Source organism: Galeopterus variegatus, unplaced genomic scaffold, assembly GCF_000696425.1.
Source record: "Galeopterus variegatus unplaced genomic scaffold, G_variegatus-3.0.2 Scaffold3049, whole genome shotgun sequence".
In the NCBI taxonomy this organism is placed as follows: Eukaryota; Metazoa; Chordata; class Mammalia; order Dermoptera; family Cynocephalidae; genus Galeopterus; species Galeopterus variegatus.
The window spans coordinates 100,103-119,390 of NW_007729160.1; the positions used below are offsets into that span (position 1 = coordinate 100,103).

The 19,288-nt window shown below is 51.4% G+C and overlaps 1 protein-coding gene across 2 annotated transcripts in view; it reads right to left on the reverse strand.

Moving 5' to 3' along the window:
* Positions 1–8,533: 8,533 nt before the first annotated feature.
* Positions 8,534–19,288, reverse strand: part of LOC103599672 (plexin-A4) — an 87,894-nt gene continuing 77,139 nt past the window's right edge. Inside the window, exon 22 of one of the 2 annotated variants that reach the window (XM_008583816.1) lies at positions 8,534–8,670. In XM_008583816.1, coding sequence (XP_008582038.1) covers positions 8,558–8,670 — 113 coding nt within the window. In that variant the 3' untranslated portion in view covers positions 8,534–8,557. Of the gene's footprint in view, positions 8,671–15,865; positions 16,021–19,288 lie in introns of those variants that run through there. The other variant, XM_008583817.1, reaches the window with a different exon arrangement.

Below are 19,288 nucleotides of genomic sequence, written 5' to 3' on the forward strand. Positions count from 1 at the left end.
CTCCACCCCCTCTTAGTCTCTCTGTACAAGGGAGGGCAATTTCCAAGTATAAAGATGGAGACTGTCCCTTTGCCATGGATAAAACGATACTGTTCATTCTGTCTTTCATCACAATTTCTGGTTTCTTTACTCTTCAAAAAGCTACCAAATCTGTACTTCCATCTAGGTTTCCTATCTTTCAGCTGCTTGAGAAAAAGAGTAAGAAAGTCTAAAAGCAGGACTGCCATGTAGAGTTGTGCGGGTTGTTCACTGCACAAAGACACTTGGGGGAGAGGGTGAGTTGGATCTGACAGCTAGGTCATCGTGCAGCAAACCACACACCCTGGCATGGGAATACATCCTCCTGCTGGAAGCGGCACCTTCCTTAATACACACAGAGGCACCATATGGGTTGGCAGAGGCCCTGTCTGAAAGTATCACAAATAGTAGAAAAGAGACTTGGGAGTCAGCTAAGAGGCTTGGGATCTAGTTTCATCTTGACCACTTAAATCATCTTGGGCTGATTACTTAGCCATTATGTATGTATATTTCTTCACTTTCATGGCATACAAGGAGGTTATAATTCCTCTCCCTTTATACTTCAGGGTTACTGTGATGAATAATAAGTAAAGTTTCAGCTGGTTGCTTAGCCCAGGTGCTTGGCAGATGGAGCTTCTGCAGCTCAGACAAAGCATTAATGTTCTTTACCACGAGTTGGCACTGCGCTAAGAAGAGCCCTGCTCCACAGCTTACAGGTGGACCTTCCATCCCGGGAGTGCTGTGAGAGACTGTGGTTAGATCAGGGGCATGATGGCCGAGAAAATACTGGGGAATTAAGAGCTTGTGGTGTCAGAGTCAAGGGGATGGCACAGTAAGATGTGGTTCAGAGAGTGACAATGACAGCCCCGTAGAATGCTGGGAGAATAGCCAGATGGACAGGAGCAGATGCACAGGAGCCTCCAGGCTTTCTGTGGCAAGACTTTATCCTGTCCCCTGACATCTTATGACCATAGTTTTTATGTAGTTATTTATTTTACAGGGACAGGGATTAGATTAGGGAACCATATCTCCTTCCAGGGCCTAGATGGCATTTCGGCCACTAAGATCCAGGGCCTGCCATATAGGGAAGAAGAGCACAGCAGCAAGTTCTAGCCAAGTTTCCCCATTCTTGTTTCATGGCCACCCCCCAGGGGATGTGGGTGTGTGTGTCACAAGTGCAGGATCAGTCTTCGTGAATGACCAGTCTTGAAGTGCCAGCCAACGTTTGAGGGGGAAGGGCCCTCCCTCGGCTCCTGGGCCCAGCACTTACCTCTCCACCCAGTTCTTGTAGCTGGGGATGTCCTTGGCATAGAGCAGCTTGTTGGAGGGCGAGTCCTTGCCCAGCCGGTGCTCCGACGTGGAGCAGGAGTCCATGAAGGTCTGGGCCACCACTGACAGGCAGGCGTCTGTGATGCTGTTCTTATGGATGTCAAACACGAACTGTGGGTTCTTGATCATGTTGACCCAAAACCGCAGCGGCAGGCTGTATTGGGGGAAGAGGCAGACTGTCAGGGGAGATAGGGTATTGGGGCTATAGCTTGGCCAGAAAGAGCTCTCTGGAGCAGAGAAGGCTGGGGAAGAGTGCTAACAGCCTCTCTACCCTGGGGATGGCATGTAAGGCCGGGCTGCTGGGGACTTGCAGGAGACTGAGGATCAGCAAGGTCAAATAGTGCATCCAGAGGCGTGCTGTTGGTAGGTACTGAAGGGTGCCTGACACCCTTGAGCCTTGACTGCAAGGCCCAGGGTCTTCCCTTTGGCATGAGAGGCAGCTATGATGAGTGTTATGAAGTGGAATTTCTGACTCTGTTCCACTGTCTGCTCCCCTATGCCTGATGCTAGGAGCATCCAGTTGGCAAACTTGAAGGAATAGCCTGGAATCTAGGCTTTGTATTTGACTCTCTGCCATCTACTGTATGACTTGGCAGAAATCACAGCCTTCCTCCCTGCCTGGTCCCCCACGTGTATCCCTGCATGGTGAAGACACCGGGGCTGGGAGTTTACGTGCAGCTAACTGATTTTTCATGTCTGTGCTGCCCCCCCCGATCTGTCCCACTGTGTTCCATCTTTCCCCTTCCTTTCAGTTAGCCCCTCCTGCCTACCAGGAGTTATGCTGGCAACAGGGGACGCAGGGATGGATAAGACCTTTCCTGTGCCCTCAAGAAGCCTGCATTCCAGTGGGTTTGTGGGGAAGACAGACATTCAACCAAATACAAACTCAGAGAAGTATCGGTGCTAGAACCGGAGAATGTGTAGAGTTCAGTGTGGGACAGAGAGAGGCATCATCAAGTCTACGGAGGGCAGTGTCCAAAAGCCTTCATGGGGGGACACTTGATGGTCTGAGTTTTAAAAGTGGCATAGGTGGGTAGACAGGCTGAAGGTAGGAAATCAGCATAAACCAAGAGGACAAAAATTGTGCAGTGTGGTCTGGGATTGTAAACCACTGTTGCCAGAAAAGGTCCCGGGGCATCGGGAGAAACCCGCCCACCTGTCCCTTTGGGTTGTACCTCTCCCTGCTGGCTCTTCCATTCTGGGGCTTCCCTCCAGCCTACAGAGATGCAGGCGAGGAAGGGGATGGCGCCAAACATGGGGTCACTGGCTTCCTTCCCTCTCTTCCCACCTCTGCCTTCTGCCACTCTCCCTGATGTTTTATTGCTGTTTTGGTTATTGCTCTCATGGTTGGTAATAGTTATAATGTTCTTATGAGTTTGGCTTGCCTCTTAGAACTTAAACTCTTTGAATTACATTATTTCAATACAGCAAGTACAACATTTCTATACTTGTATCTCCCAGCAGCCACTACGTACAAACAACAAATGACTTCAGATCGGTAGAGCCTAACATTGAGGACTGTCAATCAGTCAGCAAGGATTTGCTAAGTTCCTACAAAGCAGGTGGCACAGGACTCGGGCAGGCAGCACTGAGATCTGACAATGTATGGTGGCACTTGCTTCATTGTTGGAAATCCACAATAGAAAATAATGGGATGGCATCCAGGGACAGCTCAGAGAGCCACAACACATGGGAGAAAGTGGGGGTGACTCCAGCTGCCCAGTCTTTTCAAAGGAAAGACCACACCAGGTGGGCTTGGAGCCCCAAATGAAGGTCTCATGACCTCCCAGCTAATGAAGTCTCCTGTCTACATCTTCCTGTTTTTCCAGAAGTCTCACCCAGAATAGTGACTTTGGGAGTCCACGTGTGCTCCACTGGTTGTTTCTTCCCTACCTTCCCAGGTCCTGGAGCCAGTTGTGCTGACAGGCACATCAAACTGGGAAGCCACAGACACCCACCCACCCCTGCCTAATGAAATATCAGTGCACTATTCATATTAGTGGTGGCACTAATCCCTGGTTGATTGCAGCCACTCAGGCTAAATGAGCAGGAGGCTTATTTAAAAGAGAAAAGGTAGGGAACTGTGCAAGAAGGGGGTGGGGAGAGGGTGAGTTACACCTTGGGCCAGGAATAAAAAAATAATCTCTTTTCAATCAGGGATAATTAACTCCAAATCATTATGCAGATCTCATAATTTCCTCACTAACTGCTTCTTGCCCAGGGTAGCAGTGGATCAGGTCAGGGTCAGGGGAAGTGTCCTTTGATGAGAAAACTTGAGCCTGGTGCCGTTGTCTGCTTCCTGGGATTTCCTTCACTTGGACCTGGAGTTCTTTACATTGACACGTACTTACTTGGAAGACCTGGCATAAAAGGAGGATTTGTCTCCACCCCAAGGACATTATGGCACTCTTGGACATGGCTTTACTCCAGCAGGAGGGGATGGGCTGACAACAAATTGTTTAGATACCATTTTAGGTGATATTCCTGTAATGGGCTACCAAGAGCGTATAGAGATGATTCGGAAAGATCCAACTCTCCCCAGCCAAGACCAAGAGAAGGTCTGGGCAGAGCATTTCTTACATTCTGAAGGCTGCTGACATTCACCTGGGGTGGTAAGGAGGAAGACTCCCTGACAGAAGGAGCAGATTGGGTAAGTTGGGGACATGCCCCTCAGAACAGCTCCAGAGTCATGCTAAGAAGACTGGGAGAATTAAATGCATCTTCTCTAAAGGCAGGCACCTGGAGAGACCACACCTGGTAGGACTTCTGGAGGAGGAAATTGTTTCTCCTAGCACTGCTGCACTGCCTGAGGGACCCAGACTCCAGGAGTCTTACTTCAGAAAGGATGGAGGTCCTCCACCATGGAAGACCTGCTCTTGCCAAGAGTTAATGCTCTTCTGTTCTATGGTGTGAACCTCTGCTCCTGCCTGATTTTCCAGTTTCAGTAGACAGCACTCTTCTTCAGGAGAAGGAGGTGAGGCCCAGAGCCCTCTACATTGCATAAAGGTTTAATAGCACAGCCTGAGTCCCGCCTTTGTTGTGAGGTCCAGGGCTGGTCGTCAGGGTGCCTGTTTGTGCCCTAGTGCCTTGCCTGTCCTCCTAGTTGTAGGTGCTGGGCAACAGGCCCACTCTGCCTTGGAATAATGATCTGGAAAGAACAACCTGGGAAGGTGACCATGTAAAAGCTACAGGGAGGCTGTTCTGGAACCGACGGAACTAATACAAGCCAGCTTTTCCCAAGGTAGAACTTTCAGAGACTACCTTGGCCCTGCATCTCATCAATATTTACAGAGCCCCAGCTTTGGGCAAGGTTCCATGCCAAGTGCTGAATAGCAATGTATGACCTTGCGATTTCACCTGAAATACAAATTACACTCAAATGAACAGAAAGGATGATCCATGCTAAAAGGAGAGAGGGGACCATGTTGGAGACACCTAGAGTGTCAATTAGTACTTAGAGAATCAAAGGAAGACAAGGTAGTTATGGGTAGACCTCTTTCCTACACGGAGTTTGGAAAAGGAGTTTAAGGGAAGGGAAGGGAAGGGAGTAGCTTCTTGGATAGAATAGAAATGCCTCTTGTTCACCTAGATGACCCCTAGGTGTGCTTCACAACTCACTTATGTGTCACCACTGATGCACCCCTCTACAACCCAGTTGACAGACACATCTCTATCACAGCCTGTGTCTCTCTGTCCAGACAGCTGACTTCCTTTTCTCTTACCCTTGTCTGTTGGTTCACTGAGGGCAGGGCCATGTCTGACTAGTGTGTGACCCTCAGTGTTTAAAATAATGTCAGGCTCCCAGGAGGTACCTGGATGTGAGAGTGACTTGGCCATGACCTTTGGTGTATTCTTCTTCGCTCATTTAACTGGTTCAGTAAATGTTTGTTAGATGGAATGATTGATTAATTGATAGGAAAGAAAGATGCCTGCACAGATGTGCCTGGAGGGAAGCAAGAGAGGAAGAGAGCACGAAAATATAGCAGGAAGGATGGGGAGGGTGGGAGAGTGAGCCTGCACGGGGCCCCTGCTGACGGAGTGGGCTACCGCCAGCCGTGCTCCTGAAGGCTGGAGTCCTCCCACCAGCGACTCGGGGCTGGGTAAGCAGGGTCATGGCCTCTCCTGACGTGCCCGGCCTCCCTTCACTCACCAGTTGCTCTTCCAGGTGTGGCGGACATGCGGGTCGTGAATGCCGTGCTTGTCGGCCTGCTCGTCCAGGAAGTCGAACATGTACTTGATGGCCAGCGGCAGGGCCGAGCCCCGGTGCGCTGTGCTGAAGATGGTCTCAAAGAGATCATCTACAAACTTCTGCAGTGTGCCCTGGGAAGGAGGACAGCGTCAGACACACTCGGCCCATGCAGCTCTGAGGATGGGTCTTAAGATCAGCCTTACAGACCAGGGCAGGGAGGACAGCGGACAGCCCGCCCCACTTGGGTGAAGTTGGGTAGGTCTGTGCATTAAACCGTTTTTCCCTTTTCTTTTGTCTCTAACAGCTTTAAATTTCCCCTGCACGTGGAAGATAGATATAACACTGGTGACTGGACCTAAGCAAGCCTTCCTCTGCCAACAACACGGTTTGGTTTAACACCCTCTGGTGGTGTTATTCTAGCACTTTTCACAAATGCTAATGAACACTCACTTGGTCAGAGCAGACAAACACAATCTGCTGGTTTTGTTTGGGCATTATTCACACTGGCTAATGAACAGTTACTCATTTGGCTCTGCAGAGAGCAGAGCTGAGCCCAGTCTCAGGAGTGAAAGATGCTCACTGCAGGCATGGAAGGTCCCCAGAACCGGGATTAGACATGGTGCCTGGCAAGTCGCAGATGGAGCCCCAACTTCCATCACCAGAGACTGTCTACGATACCCCAGAGAAGAAAATCTTCTATAAGACATGGCAGGAGAAGGTGGATAGATGCAGTTTGTCTCAGGGTGGACAATATGCAGATGCAGTTTCTGCCCAGGGCGGGTGATAGGGTGGGCACTACGCAAATGCTAGGTATTCGCCAGCTGTGGCATATCTGTGGGCTGATGAAGTCCCTTCCTGTACCCGGTAGGCTCCCCACACCCTGTTCTCAATCCGATACCTTAGTGGCCAGAAGTCGTGTCAGATAGATTTCAGACACCATCTTGCTCCCCCGATCCCCCTCCTTCTGGTCCCCGTGCTCGTGGTTCTTCACCAGGTGCCACATCTTGACTCCACTCTCCAGGTCGGGGGTGATCATAGGTGTTCGCGAGCGGAGGCTGTCGGGGCTGCCCGTGTACCGGATCATGTTTTCTGCCAATGCAAGGACCGCGCCCAGCGTGCGAGAGGCCACTCACTCACAGCGTCCCCCTGCCCCAGCCCAGGCCAACCGCTGTCTCTTCCTTCCTGCATTCACTGGTGCTGCCACCTTGCCTCGGCTTGGTACATTCCCTGAAACTGGGATGCCTTTCCCACCACCTCCAGGAAACTATCTGCAGCTGATTCCACCCACTCAGATTCCCTGGCTCCCTCCTGTACTTTGCATCTCGTCAGCCCTTAATTATTCAATTTGTAAAAATATAAGCTTGTATTTTTTTTTACACTTTTCCTTGTAAGAGTTCTCAAGTCATGTCTCAGGATCTGTTCTGTGTAGCCAATTAAGAACACACTTAAGAGCAGGTAGCCTGTCTCCCTTAATAGAGGTTGACCAGCTGAGTAATCGCCTGGTAACCACTCGCCTTCATTCTCCCCACTGGCCTGGGCCAATTCTTCCTATTTATTTGCTGAAGCTCCTGCCAGCGTTTGTGAGGTGTGGTGAAATGAGTACTGAGCAGGAAAAAAAGATGACGGTCCTACTGTGTGCAGGCACCATTCTACGTATTCATCCGTTTATTATCCAGAATGCTATTTGTGAGGTGCGGTGAAATGAGTACTGAGCAGGAAAAAAAGGTGACGGTCCTACTGTGTGCAGGCACCATTCTACGTATTCATCCGTTTATTATCCAGAATGCTCCTGTGAAGTTGGTAGTTTTTTCAATCCCTGTTTTGCTGGTAAGAAAACCAAGGCTTATCGTGGTCAGGTGACTGGCCCCAAAGCACACAGATGGCAGCAGAACAGGGCTGCCCTCTGGGCTTCTACCCTACTTCCAGTGCCCTCCCCCTCCACTGCAGAGCCTGGGAACTGGGTCTGTACCCTCGCTCCACTGCATAATAACGTGTAACTTTCACAAATCATTTAGCCTCTGTGCATCTGATTTGTAATTTACTAATCTGCATAATAGGGGGAAATAATAATTATTTAATTCACTGGATTGTTATGAACATGATGTGAGATAATGACTCTCACAAAAGAGAAAGCGTCTTATAGGCTGTAAGCCACTCCGGAAGGTTAGATTTCCTTCTTTTGCTCCTGGATGAAAGTCCTGCTTATGCATAGAGTTAGTGACTGGAACCAGGAGCCTCTTTCCCGGTCTGTCTCTCTGCTCTGATGGTCAGCCTGCCCACTCCCCACCCCCCACCGCCCCGGGGGTCCGTTGCCTTCCAGCTGTGCTGCCATCATGACAACAGCTGTTTAGGACATTCCCAGGAATCTTACCGTATTTACTCGCTGAGGTCCTGGAGACTGTGGAGTTGTTTACTGCGTTGTAGGCTGTTACCTGCTTGGACACTAAAGCCACCACAGACCCATCTGGTACCTACAGGGAAAATGCTTCTAAGAGCCTGGGCACAGAAACTTTGCCACCCCAGGAAATGAGGACAAGTCAGGATTAACTCGGTCCTAAGGGGCAATCGGTGCTTGCTGGAGAATTAGGGGACTTTGGAGGCTTTCAGTTTTCCTTTGAACAAAATAAGACACAGATTTGAGTAAGGAAAATATTCTATTTTGTGTCTCACTCTTGGAGTGACTTCTGGCAAGAGCCCCTCATTAGCATTCTCTATCCCAGTGCTTCCCTAGGAGATTAGCCAAACTTAAATCCCTAGAGGAACTTCTAAAGAAGGGTCTTTCTTGGGGACTCTGCCCATGCCCCACAGGATGTGTGCCTGTCACCATCCTATCTCCAAAGAGGCCAGGGTTCCCCAGCTGGGTGACATCAGTTCCCCCTGTGTCACTAAGGGAACATGGAGTGCTGGTGGAGAAGCAGATTTGGGGCTTGGTGTCTAGCCTTGGGGTGACCCTGATATTCAAGGACTGAGACTTCCAGGGAAATGGACTTCTGGTTGGCCGGTTCCTGCCCTCCTCCACGTTTACCACACCTGGTAATGGGCCAGGGTGTTCAGTCTCTTCCAGTCATTCTCAATCTTGGTGGTGATGTCTTCATCCTGCAGGATCATCCTTGCCCCACTTCCTTGTCGCCACTCTGTGGGGAAAGCAGTGACATCTCAGGGAGTCCCCCTGGCCTCACCTATGGGGATCCTGAGGACCTCTGTGTAGGTACCATCTCAAGGATGCATCCATACAAGAGCTAGCACCTGCTCCTGGGAGGATGGGGTACAGAAGATCTCCATGCAGAGAGGCCCTGAGTTCCGATTCTGGTTCTGATCCCAACAAACTATGTGATGAAATGGGAATATCACCTGTTCTCCCCTGTACACCTGTTTGCTGTGAGTGGCCACATCTGTAAGAAGTAGATGCTCAGCAAGTACTGGCTGATTAAATGAGGCACTTAACAAAGCACTAAGCAAACACAAGTGGTGTCATCCCTGCAGCATGGCTCCTTTGCTTGATTGTAAGGCCCTGGAGCTGATGAAATCAAGGCTGCAGGTTCGGTCACTGTACACCCCTGTATTTGTTCCAGGGGTGCATCCTGAACCCTAAAGCTGGTAGGTGGGCAACCCTTGGAAGGGTGACTGCATGGAAGTGTGAGGACCCATTCTCACATCCAGGAACACCCTCATCTCCACAAAGTTGATGTGGATAATATCATCTTTGTAATCTATCCAACACCTAATTATCTGACGTTGTAGGTATATACTTACATCCTCACATTCCCCACATGGGCCCAAACACCTACAGCACATGAGCTCGCTGATGGATCACACGTGAGGAAACAGGAGACTGTTTCTCATCTACCAAATCCCCGCCATCATACATGGTACAAATCATGTGTAGATGGAGAAGTGTACATTCCAATCTTGAAATACACACAGATGGAAATCCATGTGCACGCCAAACACACATCAGCTCTTGCACATGTGCACACACGTGCGTGAGCACACACACATGTGCGCGTGTAGATGGAGAAGTGTACATTCCAATCTTGAAATACACACAGATGGAAATCCATGTGCATGCCAAACACACATCAGCTCTTGCACATGTGCACACACGTGCGTGAGCACACACACATGTGCGTGTGCCACCATTCTCATGGATATACACCAGAAAGGAAAAGTAGCCTCTGAAATTCAAATGCAACATGTGTTCCACCGAGGAAGCCAGAAATCTGGTTTCCACACAGCCAAGATCCTGCTTAATGCCTCGCAGATGCTGAAACTTCTGAAACATAGAAGGGCGCTGGGCTTGTTCAGAGTGCGCTTAGGTGCTGGGATGAGTTGCCTGGCTGTCCCTCCTGACCTGCCAGGGATTATTTCCTATGACCCACGGAGACACATTCTCAGATTCCCTGCCTGGTTTCCCTCCTGACAAGGCCGGGCTGTGGGTCCACAGCTGGCCATATATGTGGCACAGAGAGCACTGATTCCTCCCTGCGTCACGCGTTTGGTGTGGCCAGTGCTGCCATTCTCATTTTACAGATGGAAAAAGAACCGGAAAGGGAGCAGCATGCCCTCAGGAGGAGCAGAGATGCTCCTAAAACCCAAATCTCTTGCCTCCAGTCCCTACGGTTTCCCTGCTGCTTGGTTTAGAGCTTAGCTTAGATTGTGCAGTCAAAGGAATAAAAACATAAGGATGACGAGCCTGTGCACTGGGGCGGAGAACTCTCTGGGGGCTGCTCATCACTTAGTCCTTATTGATGGCCCAGCTGGAGTTGCTCATGGCGATTAGGGCCTCAGGGCGGTTAGGTTAATTAATGCCCCAAAGGGAAATGCCCCATTGAGGTACCTGGTCACCAGAGTTTTTGTTTGTTATGAAGTTTTGTTTGTTTGTTTGTTTAATGTAGGTATGCAGGCACGTATTCGTAAGTGGTTGGGGCAAAGGCAGAGGACAGCTGACACGCTGTGCAGTTGGACTCTGCTCTCTGGGGGCTGCTCATCACTTAGTCCTTATTGATGGCCCAGCTGGAGTCGCTCATGCGATTAGGGCCTCAGGGCGGTTAGGTTAATTAATGCCCAAAAGGGAAATGCCCCATTGAGGTACCTGGTCACCAGAGTTTTTGTTTGTTATGAAGTTTTGTTTGTTTGTTTGTTTGTTTGTTTAATGTAGGTATGCAGGCATGTATTCGTAAGTGGTTGGGGCAAAGGCAGAGGACAGCTGACACGCTGTGCAGTTGGACTCTGGTGAGACCAGCTTGGGCCGAGAGATAAGGCAGTGGGTCTCCCCTGCTTGCATGGTGAATGGCACGCAGTTAAGTCAGAGGCTGCATGCGGTGGTGTGGGGGAGCAGCACAGGGATAGCTTTGGGCACAGCACAGAAAGCAGTCAGCATTCTGTACTCCCCACACCGGGAGGAGGGAGCAATGGACTAAGCTCTGGACACTAAACCCACTGGTCAGGTCCCAAGGAGTCTCCTTCATTGACATGGGCCATGGGGCTTGCTAGGACAAGATGGAGAAGGTACCAGGCAAGGACCAGCCCTCCAGTTTCTCAGCTGCACTGGCACTCCTTGCTAATGGAGTTGTAGCACATCTCAAAGGAATGAAAAAGCCACATGGCCCGGCCAACTGAGCAGTGACAGTTGGTTACTGATTCTGGACCCCAGTGCAGGACTTCTGTGTCCCACAATTCCCCTCAAAGTTGGACAGTGCATAGCCTGTGCAGCCGTACTCAGCAACCCTGGCTCTGAGTCATGTCCAGTAATCATGTAAGCCAAGGAGAGCCAGTCTGCCTCCATGCCCCCCATCCAAAAAAGTAGGGCAGAGATGGCCATGTCGGCCCAGGGCAGCTGAAGGATGACAGATTGTCCTTGGAGTATGAAAATGATGCTGCTAGATGCCTTCCAGCAGGGCTAGCCCAGCACCTGGAACCTGGTAAGCATTTAATGAATATTTACTAAATGAATGAATGAACAAATGAGCGAATGAAGGAGGAACAGTGAGTGAGTGACGGTGGCCTATTTTCCAAACAGTAAAAAAAAGTCTTGTGCCTGTATGTTTGCATCCCATGGCAGGCAGACAGTGGGCTGTGGTTAGAGGCAAACCGTGAGCTACCCTGTTAGCAACTGGCAACAAACAATTATCTGAACTGAGAGACACAACCAGGCTCTCCCACTGCCGGAAGTGAGAATTCTCTTAAATTTCTGCCCCCCATTCTTCCAATTTTATGACCAGGAAAATGAAAGACACGGATCAGGACAACAGACATAAAGACCATCATCTCCAGACCACTGCTCGTCCCACTAACCAGATGAGTCCTTTCCCTGGGCACTTACTGAGCTCCTCCTTTGGACTGGGCACAGGACTAGGCCCTGCACTCTGGATGTTCCTTATGGGGAAGGCAGACATGGACACAGCTTGGGCACTGCAGTATGGTGCCCACCACCTAAGGATCAACCATGTGTCTGGCGTGTGGGGGAAGGAGAGTGATGGCTGGACTCCTACCCACGCTGCAGCCAGGCCGTGATGCTGGCAGGTAGCTGTCTCCACTAACTTCATACCTGGAGCTCTAGGAGTCCAAGCAGGCCACTGGCAGTTTTCCTTGGGCCACACTCTTCTCTTTCCACAAAATCAAGTTGTGTTGCTGGGGTGGCCACATGCCTCCCCCACCAGCTGAGATTATGAGCTGCGATGCTGTGCAAGGGGCAGTGGGAGATGGTCAATGCTTGGTTATAAGTTCAACGGCTGCAAGAAGAGGCCTCGGGGCTGCCCCAGGCCTACAGCCCCTTTGGCCCAGCTCCTTGCCTCTGCCAGGGCTACCAGTGGGCAGCGGGGAGGGAGCAACTGTTGTCTTTTATCAGTTATCTCAAAAAGTTTGGAATATTCCTCCAAATACCTATATGAGGGTAGCGAACTGGAACCAAGAAGAACACTTATCCTTGTCTTTAGATCCATTGAGTCTGTTATTTTTGTTATCTCTTATACAGAAAAAATGGTTCTGTGCTTTTTTCTGAAATGTCAAAGAAGGGGGAAAAACAAAAGTTCTGTGCCATTCCCAACCCAGTCCTGACGAAAGAAAGCCAAGAGGACAGGTGGCTAGTGCTGGCAGCTCCAGCCCTGGGGACCGTGGGAAGGAAGCAGCAGCCACTGGTCGCCCACCCTGAAGGCAGGAGAAAGTGTGGAGTCCCACGGGGAGGCAGCCGCGTTCCGTGGCACAGAGCAGTTCTAGGAGCCACGAGGAAACCGCCAGTCCCTGCCCACTCCTCCCTGCCCAGGGTCCTTCCTTCCACCCTGTCGGACTCATCATGGAATGTCTCAAGAGAGTCCAATAGTGGGGACAGACTCGGCCTTATGGAGTGCTCCTGCCCTACTCCACAATCTTCTCCCCACAGAGGCAGCAGCCACCAAGCTCTACTGAGGGCGGCCGGGACCGGGAGAGGCCAAGGTCAAAGGCCAAGGCAGCTGGCTTCTCCCAAACTGCAAGGTGGGCTTCGTGAACTCTCATCCCCCCCACAGGAGTAAAGGACCCCAAATCAGTTGGGGCAGTCGAGGGTGAGGCAGGTCTGCCACCTTTAGATAGGAAGGACAGCACCCTGGTCCCCTTGGCAGTGTCCATAGCTGGTTCAATAAGCCTCATGAGGCCTTAAGCATGGGCTGCACCTAATTTTGTGTTCTGTGTGTTGCTGTATATTCAACATATGCTTAGGTTTAATACAAATGGTGAGAATAAACAGAACGTGGGTCTCCTAATCCCTAGTCCAGCATTCTTTTTACCAGATAGGCTCCCTCTGTCTTGCCTATAAAAATAGCACTAAAAATACGTGTCTTTGTGTCCACACCTTGCTGTGTATGCGGTGATTGCATTAGAACAGCTGAGGGGCAAGGTGACAGCTCGGCCACTAACCAGCGCCCCCAGGGTGAATGACAACCCTTCTGGACACTTTCTGCCTGCCCTCGGGGTGCAGTGAGAGGCTGGAAAGTATCTCCAAGGCCCCGAATGATGTGAGGTGCTGAGCTCGGTGAGCACCAAATGGATCCTGGGACAGAGCAACTCCTCACAAACGCCTCCTCTGGACTAGGCCACACACTGTCCCGACTGTCCTGTCTAATAAGAGACATCTGCTGTGGCCGCCAGATCCATGGATCTCAGTGCTCCCTTCTCACCCACTCATCAAGCGACACTGACCAGCAGGATACGGGGTGGCAAACAGGAAACAGAATAAAGCAAAAGCCCTTGCCCTTGAGGGGCTCCCTGTACGGAGAAGCCATGCGGGAGCCCGGGAGTCGGGGGCCCAGTAGTCAGGGCAGGTGGAGGTGAGAGAGGGAGGGGGCTGGAAAGGGCTGTCCGGGTGGAATTGTGAAGGGTGAGCAGGTGTTGCCTGAATAGCAAGGGGGCAAGTGTGCTGGTCCAGGGCTGGCACTGCTGTGACCCTTCTGGGGATCTATGAGTCCTCATGGGAGAAAGTTGGAAGGACAGGCTGGAGAGGCACACAGAGGTCAGGAGCTGAGTTAGGAGAGATCCAGCAAGCTGTGCCAGGGCGTCTGGGCTCGAGCTGAGTGCCTTGAGGACAGGGCGTGGAGGAGGAGAGGAGAGCGCTGGAGGGACAGGAGGCAGGAAGCCCCAGCAGCCATGGTGGAGGCCTGAGCTAAGCAGTGGACACAGGGTGGATTTAAGGAATGTTCAGGAGACAGGCCAGACAGTGCTTGGAGACTCTCCAGGGAAGGGGAGGTGGGAGGTGTCACATGGCATGACATCCCCCCAAGTTTGTGAGGAGGAGCGCAGTTGGCAGTGGAGCTGGGGCTAGAGGAGGGAAGGGGCCATCTGCAGGCCAACCTGGAAGGAGACCCTGGCACTGAGGACATCTCTGGCCAGGCTCTGGGAAAGGCTGCTATGTGTCAGCGGGTGACACGCTGAGAGGAAACCCTTTCCAGGGCGCACAAAACCACACTAATTCTTGCCCTAGCAGTGTGCGCGTGCAGGTGAGTACATGGGGACCCCCACATATACACACACATGCATACATGTGTGCACCGGTGGGCCCCGGCTGCAGACTCTTCAGGCTTTGCAACAACCCCCCTTCTAGTCTTCCTATCGCCATCTCTCCTCAGACCCATCACAGGAACTTCAGGAGGGTCTGATGCAGACAGGCGAGGGAGGAAGGAGACACCCAGCAGGCTAGTCAAAGCTGGCAGAATCAACCTGCACCATCCACCTGGGACGGACTTCACAGCCAGATGCCTGTACTTCCCCCCAAGCCACCTGTCCTCAGCATTGTGTGCAGGTTCTTACCAGGAGCACGTACCAGCCCTGAATGGGACCCACTCCACCTCAAAACATAGGGGCCTGGAGCAGGAGGCTGAAGGAGGAGACCTGAGTCCACTGCTCCACATACCTGCCAGCAGGTGAGCCCCAAGGAGACACCTGGCAGAGAGCCCTGAGACTCTCCATACCTGGCCACTCTGAAGTGCTGGGGGCAGGCACCAGAGAAGAGCTAGGAGAGGCTATGAGAGGATCAGAATGTGATTGCTGAAAAGGGCAGAAAATTGAGCTGGGAGCAGGAGAGGTGACCATCTAAAAATGTTTTGTTATTAAAAAAAAGAATAATTTTACTGTGATAGCAAGTTCTCAAACTTGAAATGATTGAACTATGAAACTTGGTGCTTAAAAGAAGAAATTGCTAAAGAGAAGCGTGTCATCTGCATTTAGGGCACTAGGTCTTGGTCAACTGTAAAATGCTCTGCACCAGTCAGTCACTGCTATTTGCAGATGTCTGGAAGGCAGCACCTGCTACCGGATTGAACAGAGACAAGCTAGAGCTTAATGGATACTCTTGAATATGGAACACGGGGCTCTGATGTCGCTCTGGGTGGTGCGGTGGGCCAAAGAAAAGTTTAAAAGGTAGGTGGTGGCAGGGGGAAGGAAGGAAAGGTGACCCTGGCATTCATATGCAAGGCACCAACAGAAAATTGCTAGCTCTGACCTCTCTCACAGCGGCTCGGCCTGGCAGCACCATGCCCTGCTCCAGGCACGAAGCACAAAGGACAGACACACTTACGATCCAATTTGTTACATTTCCACCTTCCAGGGAGAGAGGGAGGTGAAAGAAAAAAGAAAAAAAAATCCCATTATCTTTATCTGTCCTTCCCATCAGGTTCAGGGGAAAATGCAAACTGGGGAGACAGCTGCTGTGAACTCTTTATATTTCACTCACAAGATAGTGTATCTTTTTATTGCATACAGGAATTATTTATTTGAAAAAATATATCCTTTCAGCACAACTCGAGAGGCAAGACAGGGAAGGAGTGGCTGTGTTCCGGGGGCTATTGATAGAGGATTTGCATTAAACTAGAGGAATCACTGGAGGTCACAGGCAGTTGCGGAGGGGAGAAGAAACCGGTCTGGAAGGAGGCTGTGTGCGAGGGATGGGTGTTCTCTCTACCTCCCTGCTGTGTGACCCGGGCCCAGGCACTGTGTCTCTCGGAGCTGCAGATTCTCCTCTGTGCAGGGGAACAGAACGGCACCAAGTATTTCCTCCAGGGAGTGAAGGGAGGAAACAAAAATAGCCCCTTAGCTCAGACAGAAATGTGTCTTGCCTCTGCTACTATGCTGAAAAATAAGGAACGTCTCCTAGTTGCATTGGTACCCCTATGCCTGGACAGACCTTGCCACAAGGTAGGCACTTACGATATGTTTGTCGAGGAGTTTAACAAGGCACATGGGCACCTATCCTGCCCAGATATCTATGGGTGGAAAGGGACATAAGTTTGGTGTAGACAACCTTATGTATAGCGGAGGGGGTGCCATCTGGGCAGTGGGTTTTGAGGACCTCAGAACAGTCCCCAACCTGCACCCCAGTGATAGCTTTCCTTCCCCAGATTCCAAGAGACTGCAAGGACGGTGGGCCCCTTCACCCCGGTTCCTGTGATGGTAAATTCCGTCAGTGTGGTTGGGCCACAGTGTCTAGATATTTGGTCAAACATTATTCTAGTTGTTTCTGTGACAGTGTCTGTGTATGAGATTACCATTTAAATCAGTGTGGACTGTGAGTAAAGCAGATCGCTCTCCATCATGTGGGCGAGCCTCATCCAATCAGTGGAAGGCTCACAGAGGACACAAGACTGACCTACTGGGAGAAAGAGGGGTTCTGCCAGCAGGTGGCCTTTGACCTTAAACTGCAGCATTGGCTCCTGCTGTTATCTCCAGCCTAACAGCCTACCCTGCAGATTTTGCACTTGCCTGTCTCCATACTTGGGTGGTCGACTCCTCAAAACAAATCTCTCTTTCTCTATGCACACACACACACACACACATACACACACACACACACCCTACTGGTTCTTTTTCTCTGGAAAACTCTTACCATACATTTCCCCATCTTGGTTCCTTAACACCTGGAAAGGTCTGGTGAGGGGGTGGAGGGAGAAGGGAGGACCACTGCAACCAGAGGAGCGACGCAGAGAAGCATTGGGGATGAGGAGCTGGGCCAGGCCAGGGGCTGCGGTGACGATGAAAGGCGGAGCCAAGAGCCAAGCAAGGGAGGGGGCTGGGTCTGCTTGGGGCAATGACGGGGGGCACTGAAAATGTCTTTGCTTCCTTCTGAGCTGGCCTGGACAGGTCGCCCTGCCTTGCCAGGGCTGGGCATCAGGAGTGGGAAGCAGCCCTTGCCTGATGCCTTCATGTGCAGGAGGAGGCGGCGGCATGGTGGGGGCAGAGAAAGTGCGTGTGTGTGGGGGGTGTGCTTGGCTGTCCGGCCTCTGCCCAACATGTGTGGCCGAGTGTGTCCTCTCTGTGCTGCCTGCCATGCGTCTCTCAGCAGAGATTAATTTTTGATGATAATCATATCTTACATTTGTAAACTGCTTGGAGGCTTTCACATACATGATAGGAACAACCTGCCTGCCTCTCTCTGCCCTTGGGGGGCCACATGTGGCATAGTGTGGAAGAAGCAATTGGGTCTCCGAGGGGGCCCTGTTTTCCTTACACAATCTGACTTTGGTAGGAAGAAGCCCAGAGCTTTGGGAGCAGCTCCAAACTCTGGATTTACCAGGAAAATAAAGAAAACATCTCAGAAGAGCACCCACATGGCTGAGCATGGAGGGCCTTCCAAGGAGCCCAGCAGGAGGTCCCTTCCCCTCCTCTTTGGCTTCTCTCCTTTCTGCCCCTGCTGCAGGGGCCTTCATCCTCCAGGTGTGGCCCCAGAAGAACGTGTGCTGTTCCTGTGGGCTCCTGAAGCAGGAGGCGTCGGAGGAGCACTGTGTCACTGGAGACCTGCTCCCAGTAGGAGCAGGTGGCCTTTTCTGGCCTGAGCAGCCTCTAGCGAGAGAGGGTGGCCACCCTGGGGCAGGTCCTTTTGCTGAGTGGCTCTTGGCTTTTCACTTTTCGCCAATGGCAGGAAGCACCAGCAGTTGCCTTGGGCGCTGCAGCCCCTCTGCAGATGGTTGTGACTATGGTTGCAGAACGCCTCACATCTTTTCATTAAAACCTTGCTTTGCTGGGCTTGCACCCCGGGCCTTTTAAGGGAGCCATGTTCTAAAGCCAACAAGCAGCCTCTTCCCCTCCCACGCTCGGGGCATGAGGCTTCCGGGTGGGACGGACTGAGTAGCAGCTGCCAGCCACTGAACATTCTCTCCAGGATACCCAGAAGGCGTGGAAGGGCTGGTCCCTGCTTTTGCTTCCACAGGACGCCCGCCTTAGCTGGGCTTGAGGTGATGCTGAAGAACGCTGGCTCACCCTTTCCTGAGCTCCATCAGGTGTTTAAGCCACCACAGGACTCAGCTGCTGGTCACCAACCCATCTGACATTTTCTGGTCAGAAAGAGAAACTGTTCCAGTGCAAGACTGAGCCACTATTTCTCAGGTAGACTCATGGAGCCACCTGCTGCTGGTGCCCATGGAAGGTCAGGGCATTCCTAAGCACAGAAGCACCCACACCACATGCACCCCACTCAGGAGCTGCTTCCATGTTCTAGCACAATCTTTGCAAACTCGCCTTCCAGTGCGAAGATCCATGTCCTGATGACAGCTCTCCCTCTCGATCCCACCCTGTCTGGGATCTTCTCCCACCCATTTTGCAGATAAGGATACTGAGAAGCAGAAGGTGGGCCCTGCCATGGGTCCCATGGATAAAACAAACAAAAAGAATGGTGAGTGCCACCCATTACCCCACTAAACTCACCTTTCCCTGGAAAACCCATCAGGGAGCACCCCACTCTATTGCTTGGGGGGTGAAAGACACAAGAGTCTTCCTTCCAGTAACATTTTCTCTCCTGCTGGTTCACAACAGGCCCCTCTTCCCCTCAGTAGTCTCTGGGAGCTTCACAGCAGCAGAAGCAAGTCACATGCATACAGACAGTCTGTCCACTCCGACACTAGGGACCAGTTCCCTGGGACACAGTGTGTGCACCCCACCCCCACCCCACCACCTGCTCTCATCTCACGTTTGCTTCCTTCATGTCCCAGAAGCAACATACTCAGAGACACCTCCCAAGTGACACATGCTTACCCGGTACCTCTCCCTCGATATCTGAGCTCAGGGCTTGGGGCCAAACACATCCAGGTAAGGGCCAGCCAAGAGGAGATGGAGACAAATGAGGAAGTGTGAATTTCAGGAGTTCGCAGTACTTCTGATCCTAAGAGTCTTTAGGCATCGGAATTTGGGGGTAGGTGGGGCAAGGCACTGGGAGGGCATGAAAATTTCCTCTTGAATTTGGACAATGGCATAGATGCCCATCTTTCTTGGATGGCTTAGCTGAAGCCAGCTTAGAGG